The sequence below is a fragment of the Podarcis vaucheri genome (genome assembly GCF_965113315.1).
Source record: "Podarcis vaucheri genome assembly, chromosome: 3".
NCBI classification, from domain to species: domain Eukaryota; kingdom Metazoa; phylum Chordata; class Lepidosauria; order Squamata; family Lacertidae; genus Podarcis; species Podarcis vaucheri.
The window spans coordinates 65979906-66005605 of NC_138761.1; the positions used below are offsets into that span (position 1 = coordinate 65979906).

Below are 25700 nucleotides of genomic sequence, written 5' to 3' on the forward strand. Positions count from 1 at the left end.
ATCTTGGTTAACAGGTCTACCACCACCATGATGGCTGTTTTCCCTTTGGACCTGGGCAGATCAGTCATGAAATCTATTGCCACTGCCTCCCATGGCCTCTCCGGCGTGGGTAGTGGTTCTAATAAACCTGCCGGTGCCCGCCTCTCCCCTTTGGCTCGTTGGCATCTGTCACACCCTCTCACATATTCCCGCACATCTTCCCTGACCTTGGGCCACCAGAATTCCCTGGTGACCAGCCACATGGTTTTGTGTTGCCCAAAATGCCCGGCTGTGGGGTTATCGTGCAGTTGCTTGAGTACCTTTTCCCTCAATTCCCCTTCAGGTATGTATAACGCTCCCTTGTAGTACAATGCCCCATTTCTCTCCTCAAAACCCCCGGGTTTGTCTCCCTCCCTCCTGAGACTCCTGAGTTTGTCCTGGGCGTATTCATCCTGCACCGTTCCCTCTACCAGCTCCCTTTGCCCCACCAATGCCGCCCCACACACCCAGCGGTCCTCGGGAATGACATGGGTCTCCTCGGGTGCACCCTCTCCCTCCAAATATTCAGGTTTGCGTGAGAGAGCGTCAGCCCTAACGTTCTCCGGGCCTGGTACGTAACAAATCTCAAAGTTAAATTTGGAGAACTCCTGGGCCCATCTCAACTGCCGTTGGTTGAGCACTCGCGCAGTTCTCCAATACTCTAGATTCTTATGGTCCGTGCACACTTGCACCTTCTGTTGTGCACCAATTAGTAGATGCCTCCATCTCCGGAAGGCCTCATAAATGGCAAGAAGTTCCCGGTCGTACACCGTGTAGTTCCTCTCAGATTTGTTCAGCTTTCGCGAAAAGAAGGCACACGGTCGCCACTCTGACCCCTCCTTCCCCGGCTGCAGAAGAAGCACCGCCCCTATGGCTCTGTCCGACGCGTCTGTTTCGACCCTCAGCTTTTTTTGTAAATCCACATGTAGAAGTTGTTCGTCAGAGGCGAAGGCCTTTTTCAGTTCATCAAACGCTCTCTCCGCCTCCCCCGTCCAAACAAACTTCTTTTTGCCGCTGAGACAGTCCGTGATGGGCGCCGTCAGGTGGGCAAAGTTCCGGATGAACTTACGATAAAAGTTTCCAAACCCTAGGAACCTCTGCACATCCTTCTTGGTCTTGGGTGTTTTCCATTCCAGCACCGCTTGAAGCTTGCTGGGGTCCATAGCCAACCCCTTATCGGACAAGCGGTACCCCAGGAATTCCACCTCCTTGGTATGAAACTGACACTTCTCCAGTTTCACCCACAGTCGGTTGGCTTGCAGCCTGCTCAACACTTCCCTGACGTCTCTCACATGTTGCTCCTCGTTCTCCGAATACACCAACACGTCATCTAGGAAGGCCACGCAATTCTTGTAGAGCAGAGGCCCCAGCACGTGGTTCATAAAACTTTGAAAACACGCGGAGCCTGTTTGTAATCCAAAAGGCATCACGAGATATTCAAATGCCCCCAAAGGGGTGAACATGGTGGTCTTCCATTCATCCCCTTTCCTTATACGTATCAGGTTGTACGCCCCCCTCAGGTCCAGCTTTGTAAAAATCTTTCCTTTTCGCACCCTGGTCAAAATATCATCAATCCTGGGCATGGGAAAAGCCGCAGGCTCAGTCACTGCATTTAACTGTCGAAAGTCACATACCAGCCTCGGCTTGTCCGTGTTTTTTTTATCCACAAAAAACACTGGGCTACCCCCCGCTGCCTTAGACTCCCTGATGAAGCCTCTCTTCAGGTTCTTGTCAATGAACGCTCTCAACTCCTGCATCTCCCTGTCTGACATGGCATACAGCTTGCCTACAGGAAGCTGGGCTCCAGGGAGTAGATTAATCTGGCAATCAAAGGGCCTATGCGGGGGTAGTTGATCAGCTTCCTTCTCGCTGAACACATCGTTGAAATCAGCATACTGTGGTGGCACCTTCCCTTTCTCCATTACTTCAGTCCCTGCCAGGGTGGCTTGGGCCCCTGCTGAACCCCTTTCCCCCCTGCAGTGTTCTAAGCAATGTGCTGAACCGAAGGAAACCACTCTTTGATGCCAGCCCACCAGCGGATCATGTAGGGCTAGCCAGCTCATTCCCAAAATAATGGGAGCGCCTCCCAAGGTGGCCACATTAAACGCTATCAGTTCTGTGTGCCTTGCCACCCTCATTATCATTGGGACGGTCTGCAAGCTGACTCCTCCTCCCAACAGCTCCCTGCCATCGATTGTGGTCACCTGCAGGGGGTTGCTTAAAGGGATAGTCTGTATCTGATGTTCAGCAGCAAACTCCTTGCTCATAAAATTGCAAGAGCTGCCGGAATCCAACAGCGCCTTTATTTGTAGGGGGTGTCCATTTTGCAGCTCTAGCGACACTTCAATCACTAGGGCAGGTCGAGGAGCTTCTGGTACGGGCACTTTCACTGCTCTTGAGCCTGGTTGCAGTGCCCTGACGGCAACCAGGCGTTGGCTTTTACTTGCTCCGTTTCTCCCTGCTCTCCTCCCTCCACTGCGCCCACCATCCCTTGCCATTCCTTCCTCTGGGGGCAGACTCTGGCAAAGTGGCCTGGCTGTTGGCAGAGATAGCATTTCCGGGCTCCCTTTCCCTCCTTCTTCGCCCCCTCACTGGGCTTTGAAACTGCGCGCGCGCGGGCTGTTCCGATTTCCATCGGCTCTGCCGGCGGGAAAGCTGGCTCAGGAATGTCTGGAATGCGTAACTCCTTCCAACGTTCCCCTCTCCCTTCCCGCCTCTCCAAGGCTCTTGCCTCCTGGCGCGCTCCAATGGTCAGCGCAGACTTGGTCAGCTGATCCATCGACACAGCCCTGGGGCTCCTGGACAGCTCGTCTTTCACAGCCGAAGAAAGACCTTCTTCAAACAGCATCTGAATGGGTGCTGCCGATAAATCCCACCCCAATCTGTGAATCAGCATGGTAAATTCAGTCCAGTACTCACGGACAGATCTGCTTCCCTGCTTGCAAGCCATCAGCTGTCTGCGCACCAACCCTTCCTCAATATCGCTGGAAAACATGATATCCATTGCACGAAAGAATTTCATAGTGTCCTTTAGGATATCGTTGTGCGTTGCCATCAGGGGCCGAACCCAATCACGCGCGCCCTTCTCAAGATGCCCAATTACGAAAGCAACTCGCGATTCCTCATCAGGGAACTCATCAAACTGCACATTCAGGGCATATTGCATCTCTGTCCTAAAGGCATGATAGTCCTTGGGGTCCCCCCCAAACTTCTGCACCAATCCTGGTACCTTTCTGGGGAACTGAGTGGTTCTCCCCTTCTTGTCAGCATCCTGCGCCCTCCTCTCCTCCAGCCTCGCCGTCTGCAGCGCAAGTTGGACTTCCAATGCTCGGTATCTTTCCTCCAAGCTTGGATCCGCTCCTCCGGCTCCGGCTCCTGCTGGGTCGCTCATGATGCTTTCTCCTGCACAGGCAGCGTACAAAGACTGTCGGACTGCTATCAGGGGGTTGATTAGCTGCTTGTGCTTAAAAGTGTGCCCCTTCAGAGTTTGTGCGGCTCCACAAGCCTCTGTGTGTGACAGAGCTCATCAGACATGTCTGCTCTAGTCACTGGTGGAGTCCGACAGTGGCTGTTTGCGGAAACGCCTCCAACAAAGAAGTTCCTTAACGGAAACACGTCTCCTGGACTCACGACGTGACAGCTTCCGACGAAGCATGGGTCTCCCTGCAGTTGCTTCTGACACCTCCCCACTATTTTCGCTAGAAGTGTCTCTCACCCCTTTCTCTCCCCTGCTTCCTGCCTGCGTTGCTGCGTCTCTCTCAGTATTACTGAGATTCCCCTCCAGAGACCCCGTGCTCCCCCTGCTGGTCCCTGCTTTGGCTGTTGAGTCTCTCCCAGTCTCTGGGAGCCCTACCACCTCCTTTCCCTCTGATGTCAGTTCCCTGACATATATTAAAGAGAGCTTAAAGATTTTCAAAAGTTTCAAGCCAGGCAGAAGACCAGCAGTTTACAACCTTGGTAATGTTTTTCCTAGACAAGGGGCCCCTTGATTTATAGCAGAAAACAATTCTCAAAGTCGTAAAAGCTGAAATTACAGGACACTGACCCTACATGTTACAGAAGATAAAAAAGGCAGAGATAAACATAATTAATAGTTGGTAAATAGTAAAATAATATCAATGTGCCTCCCAGTAAATGACCCAGATCTTCTTTCTAAGGTTAAAAGGCCAAGACCAAATGGGGAAGCATCTAGCTAGCAAGTCTTTTTGTCTAATGGGAAAAGCAGCTGGCTGAAGGAGGGGTTGTAAACTGGAGAGGCTTCTTTTGAAGCTGTTTTTTTACTGAGTTCCTTTTTACTTTACAAAGGCCTTATTCCTTTTAAAAGGCTACCTATGTTATGTATTAAATATATTGTCTTAAATGTAATTATGCAAAGGATTTAAGAAATGCTAGATTTCATATAGTTCTAAGAGTTGTATTTTGAAATTAAGTCAGCCACCAGTCTTGCCCCCCTTGCTAGACAAGAGACGCCGTCCTGAGCAGTCCTGATTTATTAGTTGTCAAACATTTGTTTAGAAACCTTCAAATGAGGGAGATCTTTCAATGTTGATGTGAAACTCAAGATCCTTGACATATGTTTAAGATAAAAATTTAAGATTAACCATTTGTTTTAGAAGGCAATAGGGCAAGGAGGGCAAGAGGTGAGCTGGTAATTAAGATGCCTTGTTGAGACACATGTAAGATATATTACTACTTATTTGTCATTTATAGATGTAACAATATATAGCTCTTTGTGTTCCATATAAGGACAGGAGGATATGGGTGTATCTTTTTGTGATTGGTTCTAGCAATCAGCCAATAGGAATTTCAACCAGGCTGATTGGACAGAGGCAGCCACAGGAGGAGCAAAGGGGGCTGGATTGAGGGAATATAAGTGCTGGCCATAATGGCAGGAGGCCAGGCCAGAGCTTGGTAACCATATACCACTGTGCCTCTCATTTATTTGTCTGACAAATAAATAATTATTTTAATTTCTCTATTGCTGCGTTGAATATTTCATTCCAGCTAAGCGTTAACCACAAGCAGGGTGCTACAGTGGTACACCACAGCCATTATGACTACTAGCAGTCACTGATAGCTTTAACAGCTTCATATAATCTCATTTTGAAGCCATCCAGATTGGTGGCCAACACTGTACCTTGTGACAGCAAATTCCACAGTTTAACTAGGCAGGTGGTTAGGCAGTGTGAGAGGCTGGACTAGGCAGACCTATGGTCTTATGTTCTGATGTTTACCACAATGATGCCACCTGGCTTTACTGGGCTGGCTTAGGTCTCACAGGAGCAACACCGTCCCTGCTGCAGTCTTCCTAAAGTATGGCAACAGATGCTTCACGTTGTGGAACTGTTGAGCTGTCTAAGTATAAATGGATGCCAAAGAAAGCTCCCTCTGCAATGAGGTCATTTTCCTTGTGCCAGAAAACAAGCCTTAAGAGATTATTATCAGAGATGAGAAGCAGAAGAAACAGACACATTCCTTTCGCGTAGGTTTGAGCCAGCTGTGTATTGTGCAAAAATAATTTTTAAAATGAGAGGTTATGCATTTATTTAAGCATCTCTCCTAATGTAAACATATCGGGGTGAGAAACCTGTGCCCCACTCCAGATGTTGTTTGACTCCAGCTCCCATAGTCCCGGACCATTAGCCATGCTGGCAGGGTCTGATGACAGCTGGAGTTCAACAACATCTGGAAGGCCACAGATGCATCAGCCAGCCATGTTCTATGTAAACCCACACCAGATTAATTCAAGAATATCAGAGGTGTAAGATTCTGATCAAGACGTAGCAGGAAGGGGCCAAAGGTTTCCCACTTCTGGATTACAAGAAAAGATCAGCTCAAAAGTCCATCTGGGAATGCTGTTTCCCACTGTGGCCAGGCAGGACATTGCCTCTGAGAAGTATGCATGCAGGACATGAAGGCAATAACTTTCTTCCACTGTTGTCCCACCAGCAACTAGCATTCAGTGATACACTTCCTCTGAAAAGGGAGACTCTATGTTGCCGTGATAGCTAAAAACCACTAATAGACATTATCTCCCCCAGATTTGTCTAATCCTCTTTCATAACCATCTAAGCTAGAGGCCATTTTTCATACAATTATGCATTGTATGAAAAAGTACAGCCTTTTGGGTCTCCTGAATCTCCAGTCCAGCAATTTCATTGAGGATTAGAAGCTGCTTGCCATCTGGGAAAAGCTGTTGCCTGGTGTTTGCCGCTCTTCTCTCTCAGCTACCAGAATAACACGGTACTATTGATGCCAGGGTGGAGGTTGGACAGGAGTCCTGCTGCAAGCAGTGACTCATTCCTCTGTTCTCCTCCCCTTTGAATTTCTTCCCAGTGGTGAAGTGCTCCCCCTGCTAGCTCAAAAAGCAAAGTACACATATTGCAGAATCATAAAGTTCTGCTGCTCAGGTTGTCAGTGCCAGTTCATGTGGGCTTGGTGTTTTGACTTGCCCAGCTGCTACAGTATTGAGTGAACTGGGGTTCATGGAATCTTCCTTGTCCAAGGTGGCATGCACAACTTTTGCTCTACCATTTCATTCTCACAACAACTCTAAGAGGTTGGTTAGACCGAGACACAAGGACTGGCCCAAGGTGACCCAGTGAGCTTCCATGGCTAAGTCAGGATTTGAACTCAGGTCTCCCAGATCCTAACCTGGCTCTCAAGGTGGCTGGCAGTAGTTCTCTGGGGTTTCATATTGGGGGTTTTCCTGGCCCTATCTATGGATTGCATTCTTTCGCATGTTAAGAATGTTGCTCTGCCATTAAGCTGCAGCTTTTCCAATGGCAATTTGGTAACCCTGATCATACACTAAGTACCACCACCACCCCCCCAAAGCAGACCAGCAACCACTCAGTCTGAACAGCTGTGGCCTGGCCAATTTTACAAACACACAAACACAGTGATAACTGCCTGACATTCCTGCAATGAGCAGTTTTGCCATAGCCCTTCCCCGTGTATGGCCTTTCATTGCACTTCAAAAGGTATATAAATCTGAAAACTTACTGGTTTGTTGACAGTATATGAACTCCATAGTGGCATCCAGATGTTTTGGCTGTATCCACTCACATATTTATTCTGGTGAAGGAGGCAATAGGTATTCTCTTTCTGTAAGACCTTGGGTCTACCATAAGGCAAATTAGAAGCTTCGGACGTCTTCTCTAGAATATAAACCATAATTACTGAGTTCCACATTTATGTGATGATCTGGGGGGGAGGGGGGATGGCTTTGGTGGGTGTGCAGCAACTGAATACAGTCTTTTTGAGAAGTTATGATGAAATACATGTGTTTATTCAGAGTCTTTGCTTTCCAATAAATTTGAAAAGGGGAGCATGGGTATAAAGATTATTTGAAAATTTGGGCAAGATGCTGCCTGGTATATTCTCTCCCAAACTTAGCTTGCTTCTGGTTCTAATTTTTATTATTTTTTGCATTTATATCCCATCTTTTTTCTCTAATGAACTCAAGGTGGTGCATATGGTTTTCCCTGTCCTCATTTAATCAGAGACAGTGACTGGCCCAAGGTCACCCAGCTAGCTTCATGGCCAAGTGTGATTTTGAACCCTGGCCTCCCAGGTTCTAGTCCAGCACTCTAACCACTGCATCACTGTATCGACCACTTCATCTTTCACATTCAGCTAAACAACTTGCCCTCTACTTCTGCCTTTTCCCTGTCTGCTGCTTTCCTTGCATACTCCCCTACCCTATAGCCCAGATACTGTTGGGCCATCATCCCTGACCCATGGCCATGGTGGCTGGGGCTGATGGGAGTCCAACAACACCTTTGAGAAGGGTTGGGCTCCACAAATATTTCCCTACCCACTGTCACTATTCAGCTGCTTGAGGGGAGTTTAGGATATCGTTAATTTGAGGCCCCAATACCTGCCCTCCACTGCCGCAACAGATGGATGGAAAAGGAGTAGCAGCAATACTCACTTGCTTCATCAGTGAGCCTCAATCTTTCATTTATCGCATTAACATCTGTTATCTAAAAACAAGCAGACAGACAAAAGTGCAAGGAACTGCTGCCATTGCTTGCTTCACTTGCCAACCCCACCAAGTAGCCAGCCCATATCAAACCCACCATGCCCTTCAAAACCTCCCACCTTTATACCTTGTGAACCTGCTTCCCCCCTTCCCTTGCAGGAGCCCCAAACACCCACTGCTGCAGAAGGAAGCCTGAAAGAGAGAGAGAAACCTGCATTTCCCCCCTCCCTTCCTCCCTCCCTCCCTTCCTCCCTTCCTTCCTTCCTTCCTTCCTTCCTTCCCAACATCAGCGACCAGAGGAGTTTTCTCTCCTGTATCGGCATCCTTAAATTCTTATTCTTTGTATAGAAACCCCATTGATGCACATGTAAAACATGGTTCACATTTTAAAAGTTCAGTTTAAAAAAACAAGAATATGAAAAGAGCTTGCTGGATAAGGTCATTAACCCAGCATCCACAGTGGCCAACCAGATGTCAATGGGCAGCCCATATAAAGGGCCTGAGTCCAACAGCACTCGCCCCTATTTTGAACAGCAGAGGTAGCCCATAGACAATGTGGTTAGTAGCTTTATCCTACACGATTTTTTCCAATCCTCTTTTAAAGCCATCCAAGTTGGTGGCTATCACTACTTCTTGCTTTTGGGTGAGGGGTGGGAAATGAATGTCTAACCATTTTAGGAGTTAATGATCGTGTTCAGACTTACCAAGCTGCAGACACATCCAGAAACACCTGGTGATGCGGGGGAATTCATGGGGCATAAAGAAGGAGCTGACTCTTCTTTCACAGGTGATGGAGTGTAAAAAGGAACCTTCAGTAGGTGATTCAAGGTACCATGTGTACCATTGTTTGCTGCTGGCGTAATCTTAAGCAGATCTGTCATGGAAAGTGAAAATGATTTCTTTGGGGCAGGCTCTGTGCAAGGCTTAACTTGAACAAGAGCTAATTTCCGCTAGGTGATGTAAACTTGGCTGTTAATAAAAATGCACGAGGATTTCCTGCTAAAGAACCCAACATTGCCGTCTTTGCCAGCTGCTTTGATTCTTGAGAAGAATGCACCGGGTTATTGACTGGAATGTTTTTAGGGTCAATTTGATACAGTGGCATGGTAGTGTCTTCTCTGGTTAGACTCTGTACCTTACCCACTGTAAAATTCAATGAAAATTTGTCATGGTGCTTTTGGGAAAGGGCTGGAACTGCATGTTAGAGCAGGTTTAAAATCTGGTATATCCAGGTAGGGGTGCGAATGTCCCCGGCCTGAAACCCCGGAAAGCCACTGTCAATGTAAACAATGCTTAGCGAGATGGACCAATGGTCTGGCTCCTTATAAGGCAGCTTTGTAGTGTTCCTATGAATCACTCATGAAGAAAGCTGTCATGCCAATACTACTTTTCCTTCTACTGGTGTGGTCATTTCCCACATGGTCTTGCTGTCCCATGTTGGTTCCCTCAGCCAAACATGAGGGCCAGCCATGGTTACGGGGCAACTACATGTACTGTTAATGGGTGAATTGGGCCTGTGCCAAAAGTTGGGCTGCTTAAGTAGTACACTCCAGATTTGGCCATATCATTTCAGTACAGTGGTACCTCAGGTTAAGTACTTAATTCGTTCTGGAGGTCCGTACTTAACCTGAAACTGTTCTTAACCTGAAGCACCACTTTAGCTAATGGGGCCTCCTGCTACTGCCGCGCCGCCAGAGCACGATTTCTGTTCTCATCCTGAAGCAAAGTTCTTAACCTGAGGTGATATTTCTGGGTTAGCGGAGTCTGTAACCTGAAGTGTATGTAACCTGAAGCGTATGTAACCTGAGGTACCACTGTACATTCATTTGATTATGCTGAAGCGGGACCACCTGGAGGCATTTTACCCTTATGCTTTTCATATAATCAGTTAGCCATATAACCATATATAACCATATATCCTTATAATGATTTTTATATAATCTATGTTTGAATCATGAAGGCTTCTGCAAAGCTTAGAGCAAATTGCTTAGATTTGAAAAATCCTAAATGAACTCTGCCCCAGTTCCCTTCCCTTGTTCTTCTTGAGGGGGGAGCAATAAATCTGATGTGCTGGCACTTTCCCCGCTGTCCAGACAGGGTCCTGAGCAGCTAATAACAGGAAGGTGCTAACTGCAAAATGTCCCTGTATAGCAGATGCTGCGTAGGAGAGTGTAACGGTCAAAGTTCCTTTCACCTTAAGTTTCCTTTTCTCCTTCTTACCATAAATCAGGGGAAAGGTTACAATGAATGTTCAGACTGAAGAAAGCAGAAGTTGGGAGGGAACTCTTTACATGATAAGGAGGCAAGGCTTGAATGCGCTCATTGGTTTTATTTTTGCTGCCGTGTGCGATTGTATTCCATTATGTTATGATCTATGATGTATGTACTCAGGTATAAAGCCACAGGGTGCTAGAGCCCGGGGCCCAGTCTTTGGAAATCATTCCACTGGGTCAATTATTGCTCAGCAATAAATATCACTTTCTTTTTCTCCACTGCTGCGTCTGTCAATTCTTGGACACAATTTGAGTGGGTCACAGGTACTTTAAAAATCCATGCAACAATGCCCTCACAACTTCAGCTGTGGAAATGCTTGCCTCCCTACTGTTGACTTCCAAAACCTGCCCTCCCATCTTATGAGTTAAGCAGAACTATTTTCTCTGTGCATAAAGCTGAAGAAGAAAAACATGGCTGCCATCACTGGCAGGATGATGTCCTCTAAATACAGAGAGTCACACCATGTACACATAGGATGAAGGGCCATGGAATCTACTGTGCAGTCGCATTCTTTGTAGGTGTTCCAATCTGGAAGTCAGAGCAGTGGATATGCCTGCTTTTCATAATACAAAATACAGAACAGCTGTTCTGTTCCTTAGTACACCTACCATGTAGGAAGAAGGATTATAACCTCAGGGTACCTGTCTGAACTCCACCATATATGTTTGCATTATGTCCTAAAGTAGTACAATATGTTTTGTGTAGCAATTCAATGTTCTCTGCATACAGTTTACTTTGCTCCAATCTTAAAACTATTGGTGGCAAAACAGACAGAAGCTAGTTAATACTTACCACACATTAAATTGTAAACCTCAATGTTTTCAAAAGGCTTCACCTCAGTTTTTTCTTTAAATCCTGGTCCATGTGCTACAAAGATGGCCTGGGTAGTCATAATAAAAATGGTGTTACTAAACAGCTTTCAGAAGGTTTGTTTAAAACAATAAAATAAAGCTAGTTTAGCAAAAGTTTGACTCAAGCCATAAATGGGAGAAACTACTGATTTGAGACATGTGGTTTATTCCAGAAGAAGAAAAAAAAAGCAATTTTTAACAGTCTAGCTTAGACAATTTTGGGTGCATAAGCAACCCAGGGTTTTATGATTTGACATCAGCCTTCAAGTAGTTCCTTTACCCTCAAAGAGGACTCATAACACACTTCACATTTTGTTGGTGCATCTACTCAACACACCCTCTGGCCCATGGATTGTAAGTCATGTATTAGTGTAAAACAGCACCCATGCAGGACATGAGAAATGTTGGAGTTGATTCGGTGGCAAATGCTTACAGAAAATAACAGATAAATAGGTTTTTCTATATTTATTTTTTTAAAAACCCTTACCTGCATACTTTTGAACTCATTGTCAAAGCCATGGTTACCACCACCACAACGTGTATAGCTTTTAGACCTAAAAAAAGACAGATGTTGAACTAACATGTAAGCCTCAACAAGAAATATTAAGTATTTCAAATAAGAGCTGACTCTAGAGAGGGGCTATTTTTGCAATCAATGTCAAAAGGCACTCCCTTCAGCAATTTTTGTCAATAATTCTGCTTCGAAAGGATGATTGTATGAAAATACTCCACCTACTCAGGAAGTTGCTGTCCCCTGAATGGAATTAATTTGATCTCAATGATATATTCACACAGCCAAATAGCACTGTGGCATCATCACATTCACTAACAGCATGGTTTCTGATTGGATGGTATTATTCTAGGAAGAAGAAAGACCTAACCAAGATAAAATGATACTAAAGCAGGAGCTGATGGGAAAACATATGGAACTCTCACCAGAGATGCTCGTCTGGTGCTATGTCCTCGTATTATTTTCTTGCTTTTTTGCTGTTTTTATTTGTGTTTTAAACTTGTCATCTGCCTTAGAAACTATAAACACTGAAATGTGGATACAAATTCAAATAAAGCAGTGGCACTCTTCACATATTAGGCCATTAGTAAGTGTGTCAGGGAAGTGTTGTATTTTGAAGCAGCTATTATGTATGCATACCAGAATTGCAACTGGGTTCTGAGTAGCAAAGAGGAAGAGTGAGAACCAAAGATGCTTATCTTTATATCTCAAGGACACATGTCAGGGAGCCATGGACCAACTCCAGCTCCCAAGCACATGTGGATGGGTGTGGAAGGGGATGTAGCCGCCATTCACTTACGGGTTTATGGCAGGAAACACTACTGCAACAATGGGGTAACTACAGCAAAATGACTACAACATCAAACATAGAGTTGCTCATAATCGTCTTGGAAATAGTTGTATTAAAATTATTTAGTTTTATAAAGGTGTAGTTCATTTACATATTTCAGAACTATTTCTTTTCTTTCCTTTTTTTACACCTTTTCCTCCTTTCCTTTGAGGCATAAAAGAAATTTCACAATATTTTGACTAACAATGACTGCATTTGCCTGGAAATTTTATGCTTACTCACTGCTGTGACTTTTGGAAGGCAAGATGGAATAAACAAGACTGCCAAACTACAGGAGTCATTTACTGGAAATATTTTATGTTGACTCAATTATCATGTGTAACGATTTGGAGTAACTTCAGCACATAACTCCAACACACACGCACCCAATATTTGAAAGCACTTTTGATACTTTGGAAATTCCTCATATGCAAGGTTGAACAATGAACACATGCCCAAACAAATTATTCCCCTCTCCTTGAATTGTGTGGCTATTGTAAATTCAAACTGCATGAGATGTCAAGAGATCAGTACAATTGCTGGGCGATGGGCTCTGCGGGGTGGTGAATGCTTCCCTCCACTGAAAGAGGCGGTCATTAAACCGCTTCTTAAAAAAACATCTTTAGACCCGGCCAATATGGCCAACTATCGCCCAGTCTCAAATCTTCCATTCTTGGGCAAGGTGATTGAGCGAGTGGTTGCTGAACAACTCCAGGCACGCCTGGAGGATGCGGACCATTTGGATCCCTTCCAATTGGGATTCAGGCCTCATCATGGGACTGAAACTGCCTTGGTCGTGCTGGTTGATGATCTCCGGCGAGCTAGGAACAAAGGGTGAGAGCTGTTTCCTAGTTCTGCTGGATCTCTCAGCGGCCATAACATTCTTCTGGACTGTTTAGAGGGGCTGGGTGCTGGGGGCACTGTTATACAGTGGTTTCGCTCCTTGCTCCTGGGCTGTGTTTAGAGAGTGGTGGGGGGGGATGAGTGTTCAGACCCCTGGGCCCTCACTTGTGGGGTGCCTCAGGGTTCCGTCCTCTCCCCCATGCTTTTTAACATCTATATGAAGCCGCTGGGAGAGATCATCAGGGTGTTTGGACTGGGTGTCCATCAATATGCAGATGATACCCAGCTCTACCTCTCTTTCAAAGCAGAACCAGTGAAGGCGGTGAAGGTCCTGTGTGAGTGCCTGGAGGCGGTTGGAGGATGGATGGCGGCTAATGGATTGAAGTTGAATCCTGACAAGACAGAAGTACTGTTTTTGGGGGACAGGGGGCGGGCTGGTGTGGAGGACTCCCTGGTCCTGAATAGGGTAACTGTGCCCCTGAAGGACCAGGTGCGCAGCCTGGGAGTCATTTTGGATTCACAGCTGTCCATGGAGGCGCAGGTCAATTCTGTATCCAGGGCAGCTGTCTACCAACTCCACCTGGTACGCAGGCTGAGACCCTACCTGCCCGCGGACTGTCTCGCCAGAGTGGTGCATGCTCTAGTTATCTTCCGCTTGGACTACTGCATTGCGCTCTACGTGGGGCTACCTTTGAGGGTGACTCGGAAACTACAACTAATCCAGAATGCAGCAGCTAGACTGGTGACTGGGGGCGGCCGCCAAGACCACATAACACCGCTCTTGAAAGACCTACATTGGCTCCCAGTACGTTGCTGAGCAAAATTCAAAGTGCTGGTGTTGACCTTTAAAGCCCTAAACGGCCTCGGCCCAGTATACCTGAAGGAGCGTCTCCTCCCCCATCGTTCTGTCCGGATGCTGAGGTCTAGCGCCAAGGGCCTTCTGGCGGTTCCCTCATTGTGAGAAGCAAAGCTACAGGGAACCAGGCAGAGGGCCTTCTCGGTAGTGGCGCCCGCCCTGTGGAACGCCCTCCCATCAGATGTCAAAGCGACAAACAACTACCTGGCATTCAGAAGACATCTTAAGGCAGCCCTGTTCAGGGAAGTTTTTAATGTGTGATATTTTAGTGTATTTTTGGTTTCTGTGGAAGCCGCCCAGAGTGGCTGGGGAAACCCAGCCAGATGGGCGGGGTACAAATAATAAAGTATTAATTATTATTATTATTATTATTACAATTGTGTAGAAAGCAGTGGTCGGGATGGATGTCTGCACCTGATTTTAAAATCTAAAAGGCCCGCAAGTGTTGGGATCTAATGCAGGAAGATGGAGGAATAACAGTGTTCATCAAGGGTTATGAAATGAAGACATGGATGTTGCCATGCAGAAGGAATGGGGAGCCTGTGCCCTTCTAGACTGCAGCAACTCTCATTCCTGAGCCATTGGCCATGCTGGCTGCTGCTAGCCACAAGTTCCCCTTCTCTGCCTTTCAGGATTATTTGTATTCCAAAGGTAGTAGCCAGCCAGATACTTCTGACTATGCACAAGCAGTGCAATGAACTCAATAGCCTTCTTCTGTTACTGATCCCCAGCATCTGGTATTGAAGAGTCTGCTGTCTTTACACAGAAATGTCTGCATTCTGCCTTGATCAGAAGTTTCATCAACAGTTTGACTAAAAGCTTCCATGAGTCTAACATTCGCAGATATACAGTGGTACTGTACCTGGTTCTCAAATGCCTTGGTACTCAAACAACTTGGAACCCAAACACTGCAAACATGGAAGCAAGTGTTCTGGTTTGCGAACTTTTTTCAGAAGCTGAACCATTTTGAGTGTTACGCTGAGGTCTGTCCATTTTTGCTATTTACCGTATTTTGTGTTTTTGTTTTTGTGGCTCTTTTTGTCTGTTTTTGTGACTGTGTGGAACCCAGTTCAGCTACTGACTGACTGACTGACTGATTATGTGACTGTAGTACATTGTTTATTGCTTTCATTTTGTGGATCGATGGTCTCATTAGAGAGTAAAATTCATGTTAAATTGCTCTTTTAGGGATTGTTTTTGAAAGTCTGGAATGGATTAATCCGTTTTGCATTACTTTCTATGGGAAAGCGCACCTTGGTTTTGGAACGCTTTGGTTTTGGAACAGACTTCTGGAACAGATTAAGTTTGAAAATCAAGGTACCACTGTACTTGCAAAATCCAGATGAGACGGGCCCTCTGCGATTTGACATGGTTTGGTTTATCCTAACTGCATTCTGACAAAACTAAGCTGAAATGTCCAGATGTCAGGTCACATGGCCCTATGATTGCATTTATCATTTTATTTCTTTGGAAATATTAATGAAGGAAATCTACATTCTCAGCAGTTGTGAGACTTCAATGACATGATGAGACAACTACGTCAGTTCAGTGGAAGTCAGCGGAATTCTCAAGAGGCTCATTAATATGGAATTTTATGAGTTTCTGTTTTGATTTGTTTATGTGATTTTACATTTACTTAGAAAGTTAACATTCACAAGGTGACTTACAGAGATATTCCCAACAATCAAACTGAAAAAAATAAACTAAAATAATAGAATTGCAGAGCAGAAAAAATAGTCAAACTAGAAGCAGTTCACACTGGCTGGCTGAATGAAATGGTATTCACCTGACAGCAGAACAAAGTCTGGCTGAATGAAAAGGAAAAGATCTCAGTACCTGAGCTCACTTTTGCAGGAAGGGAGCCTGAGGAACTGAGGCACACGGGGTGACAAGATATGAAGTTCTAGGCCTAAGAGACAAAAATTGATCTGTTTCCCTGTGGCTGCAAAAGGGAGAGAAAGGACACTGGTCTCTATCACAGTGAGAAGAAGGGCTGCTGGAGAACTTGCACACTCTCCCTGCAAGTAGGTACCAGGAAGAAACTCTTTTTTCTTTGGTATGTTTCTACCCTTTTAAAATATTTTTTTATAAACCACTCAGAACATTTTATATAAAAAGGGGTATAATCTGAATGAATGGATAAAGCACCTGCCCTTTAATGATACCCCAAAATCTGGCGCAGAGTCCACCTGGCCTAGGGGGCGGGGCCCAGACTCACCCAGCCCTACCAAAGAGGCTCCTGGTGAGACTGGAGGGACATCGCTATGCCTGACAACAAACCCTAATGATTGGATTCTTTTGCTCCATCTTTTTGTGCCTGCCAAACAGCTGTGTCATGCTTATGGTAATATTTTATTCTCTTGTTAATTATGGTGTTTTAATGACATTTTATATTTGACTTCACTTAGCAATGTGTTGTTTTTTAAAATGTTTTAAGATATTTTTTGTTACTTTGTTAGTGTTAAATATGTATTCTGTAGTTGACCTTCTTTGTAATGTTTTATTTTGAAATCTTTAATATAACATTTTAGTTTTCTGTTAATTATGTTGCTTTGACTATATACTTTATATTTTACTTTCTTCAGAAATGTTTGATTCTGGATTGTTTTATTGATGTATTAATATGTCGTAAACTTGAGATTTGAGATTTTTCTTAAAAATATAAAGTGGTATAGAAATGATGATGATGATGATAAGGTCACCGTCAGTACCATACCTCACACCCAACCACTGCCGCTGCATCATAAGGTGAACTTTGTCAATACGGATATTGTTAACGTAGTGCAATCGCTTCGGCAAATTTGGAGTCAAGTAGGCTTTGAGGTGCTGTGTGGGATTTCGGCACTAAAATTGGAAAAGTGAACTTGTGAGATCTTCACATTGCAGAACACAAAGACACAAATAGATACTTCTAACCACAGAGAAGAAAGGGTATGCTGTAATTCCTTCATGAAAACACCAGACAGGAGTCACAAAAGTTCTTACTGATGGCAGTGTGCTGATTTTCCCAACAGAAATTCATGGCTGTCTTCCACAGAACAAAGTTAGGATGCTACCTTAATTGATATATACCAGTATTTGCACATTTAAAATTATTTATCCTAACCCCTATAAAAAATTGTGATCTATATATTGATATAGGTTACATGTAGCACATCTGCCAAAGAAAACAACATGAGTCTATGCAGAAATTACACTTTGGGGAAAAATGCATCAACTACCTTGTCAACTGCCCTGAAATCTATGGATGAAGCCCCCTTCATCCATAGATCTCAGGGCAGTTGACAATGTACAATATATAAATATATTGTTGTTAATAATAATAATAATAATAATAAGAAGAAGAAGAAGAAGAAGAAGAAGAAGAAGAAGAAGAAGAATATACTTGCTGTTTTTTTACTAAAGCTACAAGGAAAATGAGAGATTAAATGCTTACTCACCGTAAGATTTTTAACAATGCCTGCTGAATCAACTGTTTGGAAGAAAATCAAAACATTAGACTCTGGATTCAAAATTACATATAATTATCCAACCCCTTTAATTCGTTTTGACATTTTGTAAGAATTTAAGAACCCAATCTGGGATCAAGCTTGGCTGTGGGACTGGGTCATGCTTTTTTGCCCTGATGGGTGACTTTTCCAAGGAGTGGGATGAGGAAGTGTGACTTTGCTTCTGCTCCTTGATTTCTCTGCAGCTTCTGGTACCATTGACCATGGTATCCTCCTGGACTGATGCCATGGAATGGGAACTGGGGGAACTGTGCTACAGTTGGTTCCAGTCCTATCTATTGGGCTGCATCCAGAAAGCAGCATTGGCAGAGTGAATTTCAGCTAGCTGGCAGTTATGCTATAGGGCTGATGGGAATTGTAGCACAAAACATCTGAAGGGTACTGGCTTGTTAAAGGATGACCCAGAGGGATGTTGAGTTCTCCCTCACTCCTTTTGGTCTTTTCAGCAATGGATAGACAGCCATCTGCTGATGATGCTCTAGATTTCCTGTCCTGAGCATGGGTTTGTGCTAGATGGTCTGCAAGCCCTAGATCCCTCCCAGCTCTCTAATTCTATGGATCTATCATCCTATGTCCAAAGCTTACATGAAAAGAAGTCGTTTGGAATATTCCTTGATCGAATACGAGGTGCCGGTCCTTCGTACATATAAAAATTAACGTCCTCAAAATAATCTGTCATGAATTCCATCTGCTCACAGAATGTCTGATCCATGCCTAAGGAAAGAGAAGAGATGGTTAAACTATTCAACAAATATTGGGAGTGGCCGCCAAGACCATACAACTATCAGGGGTACGTGCAGGAGCCAGGCCCTGTGACCAGTAGGGCTTCGCAGGACTGGGGCCTTCCTAAGTTTGTTCTGGAGAGGCAAGGCGCAGGTGAGGCCACTTGGTAACTCACTACACTTGGTGGCAAGAGCCGGGAAGGGATATAAGGTCAGCATTTCCCTTCGGCTCTTTGCCACAGCAATACGTTTTCTGCCTTGCTGTGTTTGGCTTCTTGCTTCCTGATTCTCGGACCTTGGCTTCCTGACTCCCTGCTTCTTGATCCTTGTACCCTTGACTTCATGACTCCTTGCTTCTCAACCCTCGGACCCTTGACTTTGGGACTCCTTGCTTCCTGACCCTCTGGACTCTCGTTCCTGCTCCCACCCCGCCATCTTGCCCCCGGTCCCAGCATCCTCAGCTGGGACTTCGATCGCCCGTAGACCGGACCATGACAACAACACCAGTCCTGAAAGACTTACATTGGCTTCCAGTACGTTTCTGAGCACAATTCAAAGTGTTGGTGCTGACCTTTAAAGCCCTAAACAGCCTTGGTCCAGTATACCTGAATGAGCATTTCCACCCCCATCATTCAGCCCGGACACTGAGGTCCAGCTCCAAGGGCCTTCTGGCGGTTCCCTCACTGCGAGATGTGAGGTTACAGGGAACCAGGCAGAGGGCCTTCTCAGTGGTGGCGCCTGGCCCGTGGCACGCCTTCCCATCTGATGTCAAGGAAATAAACAACTATCTGACTTTTACAAGACATCGGAAGGGAGCCCTGTTGGAGAAGATTTTAAACTTTGATGTTTTATTCTGTTTTAATATTCTGTTGGGAGCTGCTCAAAGTGGCTGGGAAAACCACTTTTATTATTAGTTTGCAAGATCAACAAAGCTCTATACTGAGACACAAAAGGGGCTGGCCCAAGATATTTTGTTGACTGAGGCAAAGGGCAGGATAACGTCCTGCTCACCCTGCCCATTCCCTGAGCAGCCAACCAGATGAGAATCTTACTTCAACACTCGTGATGGGACAGCACCCCCCAGCACCCCTGTGAGCTGTAGACTAAGGTTAGGGGGTTCAGGCAGACCACAAGGCACATACAGCTCTGTCCTCTGAACACATCTTGCCATCCTTCCCTCCTCAGGCATCTGTTGTCTGAGGTGGTTGCCTCACCCTGCCTAATGATAGCACCTAATGATGGAAGAACAAAACAGTCATACCATGATCAGCCACAAGTATGATATTGACACAATTGTCCAGTTTTCTTTGTCTTAGACCTTCCATTAACATTCCCAGGGTCTCATCTGCCTTTTGTAAGGCTTTAACCGTCTAAAACAAAAGGAGAAAAGATTTCAATAGCGTTTCCCCTTCAAAGTGTGTTCAAGATCAAGTATACCATAACAGAATATGGGACAAAACAGAACAAGCATACTTTTGATTTATTATTATTTTTTTGCCTCCTGGCGTTTTTAAAGGTATTTTAGAACTGGAGTCCCATTTAGTACGTCAATTCATTCATATTCAGAGATTCTTGTGTATTGGGTTAATCAGAACAAGATATATATCATCATCAATATTACACAATCCTTTTAGGATGCACAGTGGACTATAATATACTATACTGTAACAATCTCCAGGTTCTGCTCTCCGGGTACAGTCACGCAAAGCCCCAATCCTGATTAGGACAATGGAGTAGAGGGAGAGTATTTTTTTCATCCCCATACTTGTTTTCTGTTGGAAAACCCCAACCCACTCCAGTATAGCTAGATTATGATGCTTACATCCACTTTGTCTGCTTACACCCTTACTGTCTGGTCCTCTGGTGTGTTAGGAGGTTGGATGATGGGCTGTGTAAAATATGTTAGTTCATAGAATCATAGAAGGGACCCGGAGGGTCATCTAGTCCAGCCCTCTATGATGCAGGAATCTCACCAGTTCCTGGCTGATGCTCAACTTAACCACATTGCAAGCTGTGTCACATGACTGTGGTTTGTGTATCCTGCATGTTTATTTATGGCTTATAGGATTGGAAAAAGAAAAACTTACTTCACCATGAGCTGGTCCATATGCATGTCCTGCTGAGTCGGGTTCCTCAATGTACAATGTATAGAAATCAGGCCTAGAGTTCAAAAGAAAAGTCCATTGTGACTGCATGGAAAGGAATCGTGGCCAGCCTTCACTCAAAGGAAGGTGCAGAAATGTGCACGAGGTTAAACTTTTTTTAGAACAGAAAGCACCAGCTGGATGTGTGCCTTACAAAAGTAGTACAGAACATTAAAATGAAGTATATTAACCAAAACAGAATAAGAACAAAAAAAAATACATCCAGACAGATCTAACAAATCCCACTCTGCCCAAAAAGAGGCGGCATATACCAAAAACCCTCCAGATAAAACCTAGGTAAAAAGAAAGATTGGAGAAAACACACACACACTGGCAAAAGATCCTTAGTATATAATAAATAGGCTTGATAAACATTTCACAAGAACAAAAGCACTGCCAAAAGCTTCCTAAACTGTTACCTTTCAGATTTTGGGAGTTCAAACCACTTCAGCAACTCTGTAACTCTTTGTTCAAATGTAACTGACCTGCAAAGAATAATAATAATAATTGTTATTATTTAGCCATCAGGGAAATTTATTCTGCAACAGAACAATAATGCAGACCAGGAACAGGGAACTTGTGGTGTCTAGATTTCATGCCTCCCTAACGTTTCTCACGTGAAAATAGGGACATTCTGTTCTACATGAGGAAGTTCCCCTGTATGTGTATATGGCATATACAAATACACCTGTCACCTTGAGCCAATTACAGCCTCTCAGCCTCCTTACCTCAAAGGGATGTTGTAACGAAAAAATATGTGAGGGAAAGGATCATGTACAACACCTTCAACAGATAAATAGAATGAAATGAAATTTTAGCTGTAAGATGTCTTGAGTCCCTGTCAGGGGAAAAGGTAGGATATAACAACAACAACAATTTCTTTTTCTTTTTTTAAAACTCCAACTTACTTGTTGTACACCTTAAAGATATTAGGGTATGTTCCATTGATTTTTGCATCGGATCCAGGCCAATAGTAGGTGCCAGCTTTCAACCCTTGAAACATTGCTGTATGCCAAATCTGCAAGAAGATACACAGATTCAGTATCTGAAACATAGATCTTCATCTTAATAGCACAAACTCATTTAAAACTCTCCATGCCCCAAGATCTTGAGGGAACCCCAATCAACATGCTTAAATCATGCTAATAACTATGAGATACAAGGTCTTTTTTGAAGAAGCACCTTTGCTAGGGAACTGCTTGTTATTATGGGGTTGCAATGTTGGTTCAATCATTTCAACAAAACTATTTTTTCCTATGTGGATTTCAAGTGAGCGAGCTACTAGGTCTACACATTCCCCTCCAATGGCAGATGAATCAAAGGCAAACATTCCCTTGAGCTACCTCAGAGCCTGAGGCAATCCAGGACCTGAATGGTCTGAGGTGAAGCAAGCTGGTTGCAAGGCTTCAGAAGCACCATAGAGCCATGCCACCATAGAGCCTTGGAATAACATTTTATTTTTCTTGCCCAATTTGATACATTTTTGTATCTTCCGCAAATGTCCCCAAAGGTAACTACCAGGCAGTGAAGAGGAGGAGGAGACGGTGGCAGAGAGGGCACATTTAGTGATTTATCTCAAAGCCTGGGCAAGCTCATATATGGAGATACAGTTCTTCAGATAGCCTGGACCCAAGCCAAATATAACCAGCACTTGGAATTGTGCCAGAAAATGGACACGTAGTCACAGGAAGTGTCTGTTCTGCCTGTAACCAGCTCCAGTCAGAAATCTCATCTCAGGCTTTTGGACTGAAGCTTCCAAACACTTTCCAAAGGCATCCCCATACACAGCATGTTACTGTAATCTAAATGGGGTGTAACTAAGACATGTAGTCAGATCAGACATCTTTAGGAACGGGTGCAGATGGCACACTAGTTTTAAAATGTGCTAATGTACTGCTGGTCACTACTAAAACCTGAGCATCTAGGCTCATGCTTGAATCCAGGAGTGCACCTCAGTTGTGAACTTGAGTGTAATGCAATCCAGCACAAATTGGATCCCTAATCCTCAATCAGCCTTTGACTAATCAGGATAACCTGTATCTTGCCTAGATACATCCTCATCCAGTCGATTACTGACACCACACGCTGGTTTAGCACTGAAACAGCTTCCTCAGATTGAGATAGAGTTGGGTGTCATCTGCATATTGGTGGCATTGAACCCCCAGTCTCTGGGCAACCTCTCCCAGCAGCTTCATGTCAATAGCATAGGGACAGGATAGGACCCTGATGAATACTAGAGGCCAATGACCAGGTTAGAGGCAGATTTAGGAGAGTGTGACTGGTTACAGAGCTTCAGGGGTACCACAGTGGGCACCACAACTATGTTGTAGAATGGAAGACGAGAGGTGGGGGTGCCGAATTATGGCATCACACTGGCCAGGACATTGAACAGGAGTTCCCCAGCATTCCCTGCTGGGCTTGTCCCTCCAAGAAGGACTGGAGCCACTGTATGAGAGAAAGCACTTTTATCTATCTATCCACCTGTCTGCCTCATTCACATGGAAAGTGAGGAGCAAATCGAGAAACAGCAAATGGCACTTACAGGTTGACCACCCCACCATGCAGGATTATTCTTGGTATCCAAAGAAAGCGAAAAGTTCTGGTTTAATTTTACATCGTACATGTTGTTGTCAATGATGCCATGGGATTCTGGGTACAAACCCTGGGGAAAGAAAACACAAAGTGAGAGTACTCTGTGCCTTGATATGTACATTGGGTCGCATCACTAGAAGCTAATGCTGCTAATGTCAACCCCGATGTCTGATTTCTTTTTAACATTTATTGTCCACTAACAATGAATCCCATCTCTGTGCAGCCAAAACTGCACTCTTGAAACACCAGAGGGAACTGTCAGCAGGCTTGCAGAAGGTTTTTAGATCTAAAGCAAAAACAGCAAACCAAGGTGAGAGAAACCCACGAAAACAGCCTAGCATGAACAGAATAGGTGGGGCAACAGGACTGGGGAACTGGGTGAGACAGGAGGTAGAATGGTACATCACAGAAAAGGGCATGGCTGGCTGGCTGGCTGGCTGGCTGGCTGGCTGGCTGGCTGAACTGAAATACTCTACCTAACAGCAACTTTTGGCTTCAACCTTCTGGTTTCAACAAACAGAAGTACGATTGTTACCTGATACATGCATGGATTAATCACTCCTTATTTCCTCCTAACTATCATTTTGCAAAAGAGAGCTTTAACTGTGAAGTCCTGTGAATGTTTCCTCAGACGTCTGTACTACAGATTTCTAAATGACTAGTAAGCCACCTCATGAGAAGAGAAGACTCCCTGGAAAAGACCCTGGTGTTGGGAAAGATTGAGGGCACAAGGGGAAGGGGATGACAGAGGACGAGATGGTTGGACAGTGTTCTTGAAGCTACGAACACGAGTTTGACCAAACTGTGGGAGACAGTAGAAGACAGGAGTGCCTGGCCTGCTCTGGTCCATGGGGTCACGAAGAGTTGGACACGACTAAACAACTAAACAACAAAAAGTAAGCCTGCTTAGAATTAAAGCCCTAGGCTGTATATGCACCTGCATTTAAAGGACATCCCCACACACAAAAATCCTAGGAAGCTCACAGAGCTACAATTCCCAGCACCCTTAATAAACTATAGTTCCCAGGAATCCTGGTGTGTGTGCTTTAAATGTATGCTGTGCATTCAGTCTAAGGCTCTAGAGACACAGCAGTGAAATGTCCATAAGGAGGGGCGTCAATCGCCTGTGCCAAACACATATTCCTATGTCCTGCTTCCACCTCTCATCAAACGGGCTACCATTCTAGTACCAAAACAAATCTGTTTTCTTTAGGTGGACCTTTGGGGAATGAATAAGCTGGTGTTTACTTTCTTCTGCTTTGCTGTTGTTTTAGATTCTTGTTAGATAATTATTACGGTTTGGTGGGAATCTAATGTTGTTCACTGTGTGTTCGTTAAGAGCAGAAAGGTGGGATATAAACATTTTTAGAAATGAAATAAAGCACCTAGCTTTTAAAACAATAGTGACACAGCAGAAGTAATGGCGACAAAAAAAGGCACACAAAAAAGTACTTACAGTGACAATAGTATAGTGGTTTACAAAGGTTTTGGTTGGATAAACAGCTCTCATGTACTTTGAATGGGTCCCACATGTTTCTGCAACAAATGGTAATTTGTAAATATAGTAAATTATAACCATGACATAATATGACATATATGCAAAACACAGAGCATGCACACCTCTTTTAAAACTTATTAGGAACATAGGAAGCTGTCTTACACTGAGTCAGATCATTGGTCCCTTTAGCTCAGTATTGCCTACAGTATTTGGAGCTCTCCAGAGTCTTTCTCACCCCTTCCTGGAGATGATAGGGATTAAACCTTGGACCTTCTGTGCACAAAGGAGATGTTCTACCACAGAGCTACAGCCCTTCCCCAAGGTTCCTTGCTTGTAAAAAATACTTTTCATAGAACATTTCCCGTTAGCCAGAATGTGGGCGTTTTTCTCTGGGTCTAATCCCCCCCTCCCTTTTCGACTGCAAGATGCATCTTGCACTGACTGACATTGCATAGCTTTTGCAGGTCAGTCACACCTGTTTGCTCAGGCTTGTGAAGGGTGAAGGTGAGAAGATGCTTCTTCCACTCCCTGCATTGTGTCACACTGATTTGCCGCTGGTTTTATTATTATGCTCCATTGTTGTTTTTCTTGCGGTTTTCCTTATGCTGTCATGTTATGAAACCAGCCCTGGGTCTTTGGACGGAAGGATGGATAATAAATCTCAATAATAAATAAAGGAGCAGAGAGAGGCTGGGGTTAGAAAATGAGATCACATCCCATAGCCTCTCAGCTCAAGATGGCTGCTCCTCAGCTTAAAGAAAGGGGTGGTTACAGTTAAAATAGAAATAATGGGTGATATTCATCTAGGTTTCACTCAGAAGAGGCCCATCCAAGTTCAAGAACATGACCAACTTAGCTGGCTCAGCTCTGAGTAAAACATAGTGGAATACTACCCATTTATCTATTTAGAAAACTTACAAACCACTTAATCAAAGAACCCTCCAAGCAGGTTACACATAAAATTGTAGGTGAAACATAGCTAAAATCCACAAATAATGTAAAAAGCAAATGTACACAAAACTGTCAGTGAATCCTTTGAAACAAATATAGGTAACTGAAAATCACC

The 25700-nt window shown here is 44.4% G+C and overlaps 1 protein-coding gene across 1 annotated transcript in view; it reads right to left on the reverse strand.

Annotated features, from left to right (window-relative positions):
- The window catches only part of ENPP3 (ectonucleotide pyrophosphatase/phosphodiesterase 3), a 68833-nt gene that overhangs the window by 22272 nt on the left and 20861 nt on the right, over positions 1 to 25700 (reverse strand). The window contains exons 5-18 of the mRNA XM_082216103.1: positions 24593 to 24672; positions 23087 to 23206; positions 21453 to 21562; positions 20964 to 21029; positions 20488 to 20560; positions 19662 to 19770; positions 18264 to 18392; positions 17610 to 17641; positions 16886 to 17013; positions 11618 to 11684; positions 11072 to 11159; positions 8710 to 8879; positions 7955 to 8006; positions 7024 to 7178 (exon numbers count right to left, since the gene is read on the reverse strand). Coding sequence (XP_082072229.1) covers positions 7024 to 7178; positions 7955 to 8006; positions 8710 to 8879; positions 11072 to 11159; positions 11618 to 11684; positions 16886 to 17013; positions 17610 to 17641; positions 18264 to 18392; positions 19662 to 19770; positions 20488 to 20560; positions 20964 to 21029; positions 21453 to 21562; positions 23087 to 23206; positions 24593 to 24672 — 1379 coding nt within the window. The remainder of the gene's footprint in view (positions 1 to 7023; positions 7179 to 7954; positions 8007 to 8709; positions 8880 to 11071; positions 11160 to 11617; positions 11685 to 16885; positions 17014 to 17609; positions 17642 to 18263; positions 18393 to 19661; positions 19771 to 20487; positions 20561 to 20963; positions 21030 to 21452; positions 21563 to 23086; positions 23207 to 24592; positions 24673 to 25700) is intronic.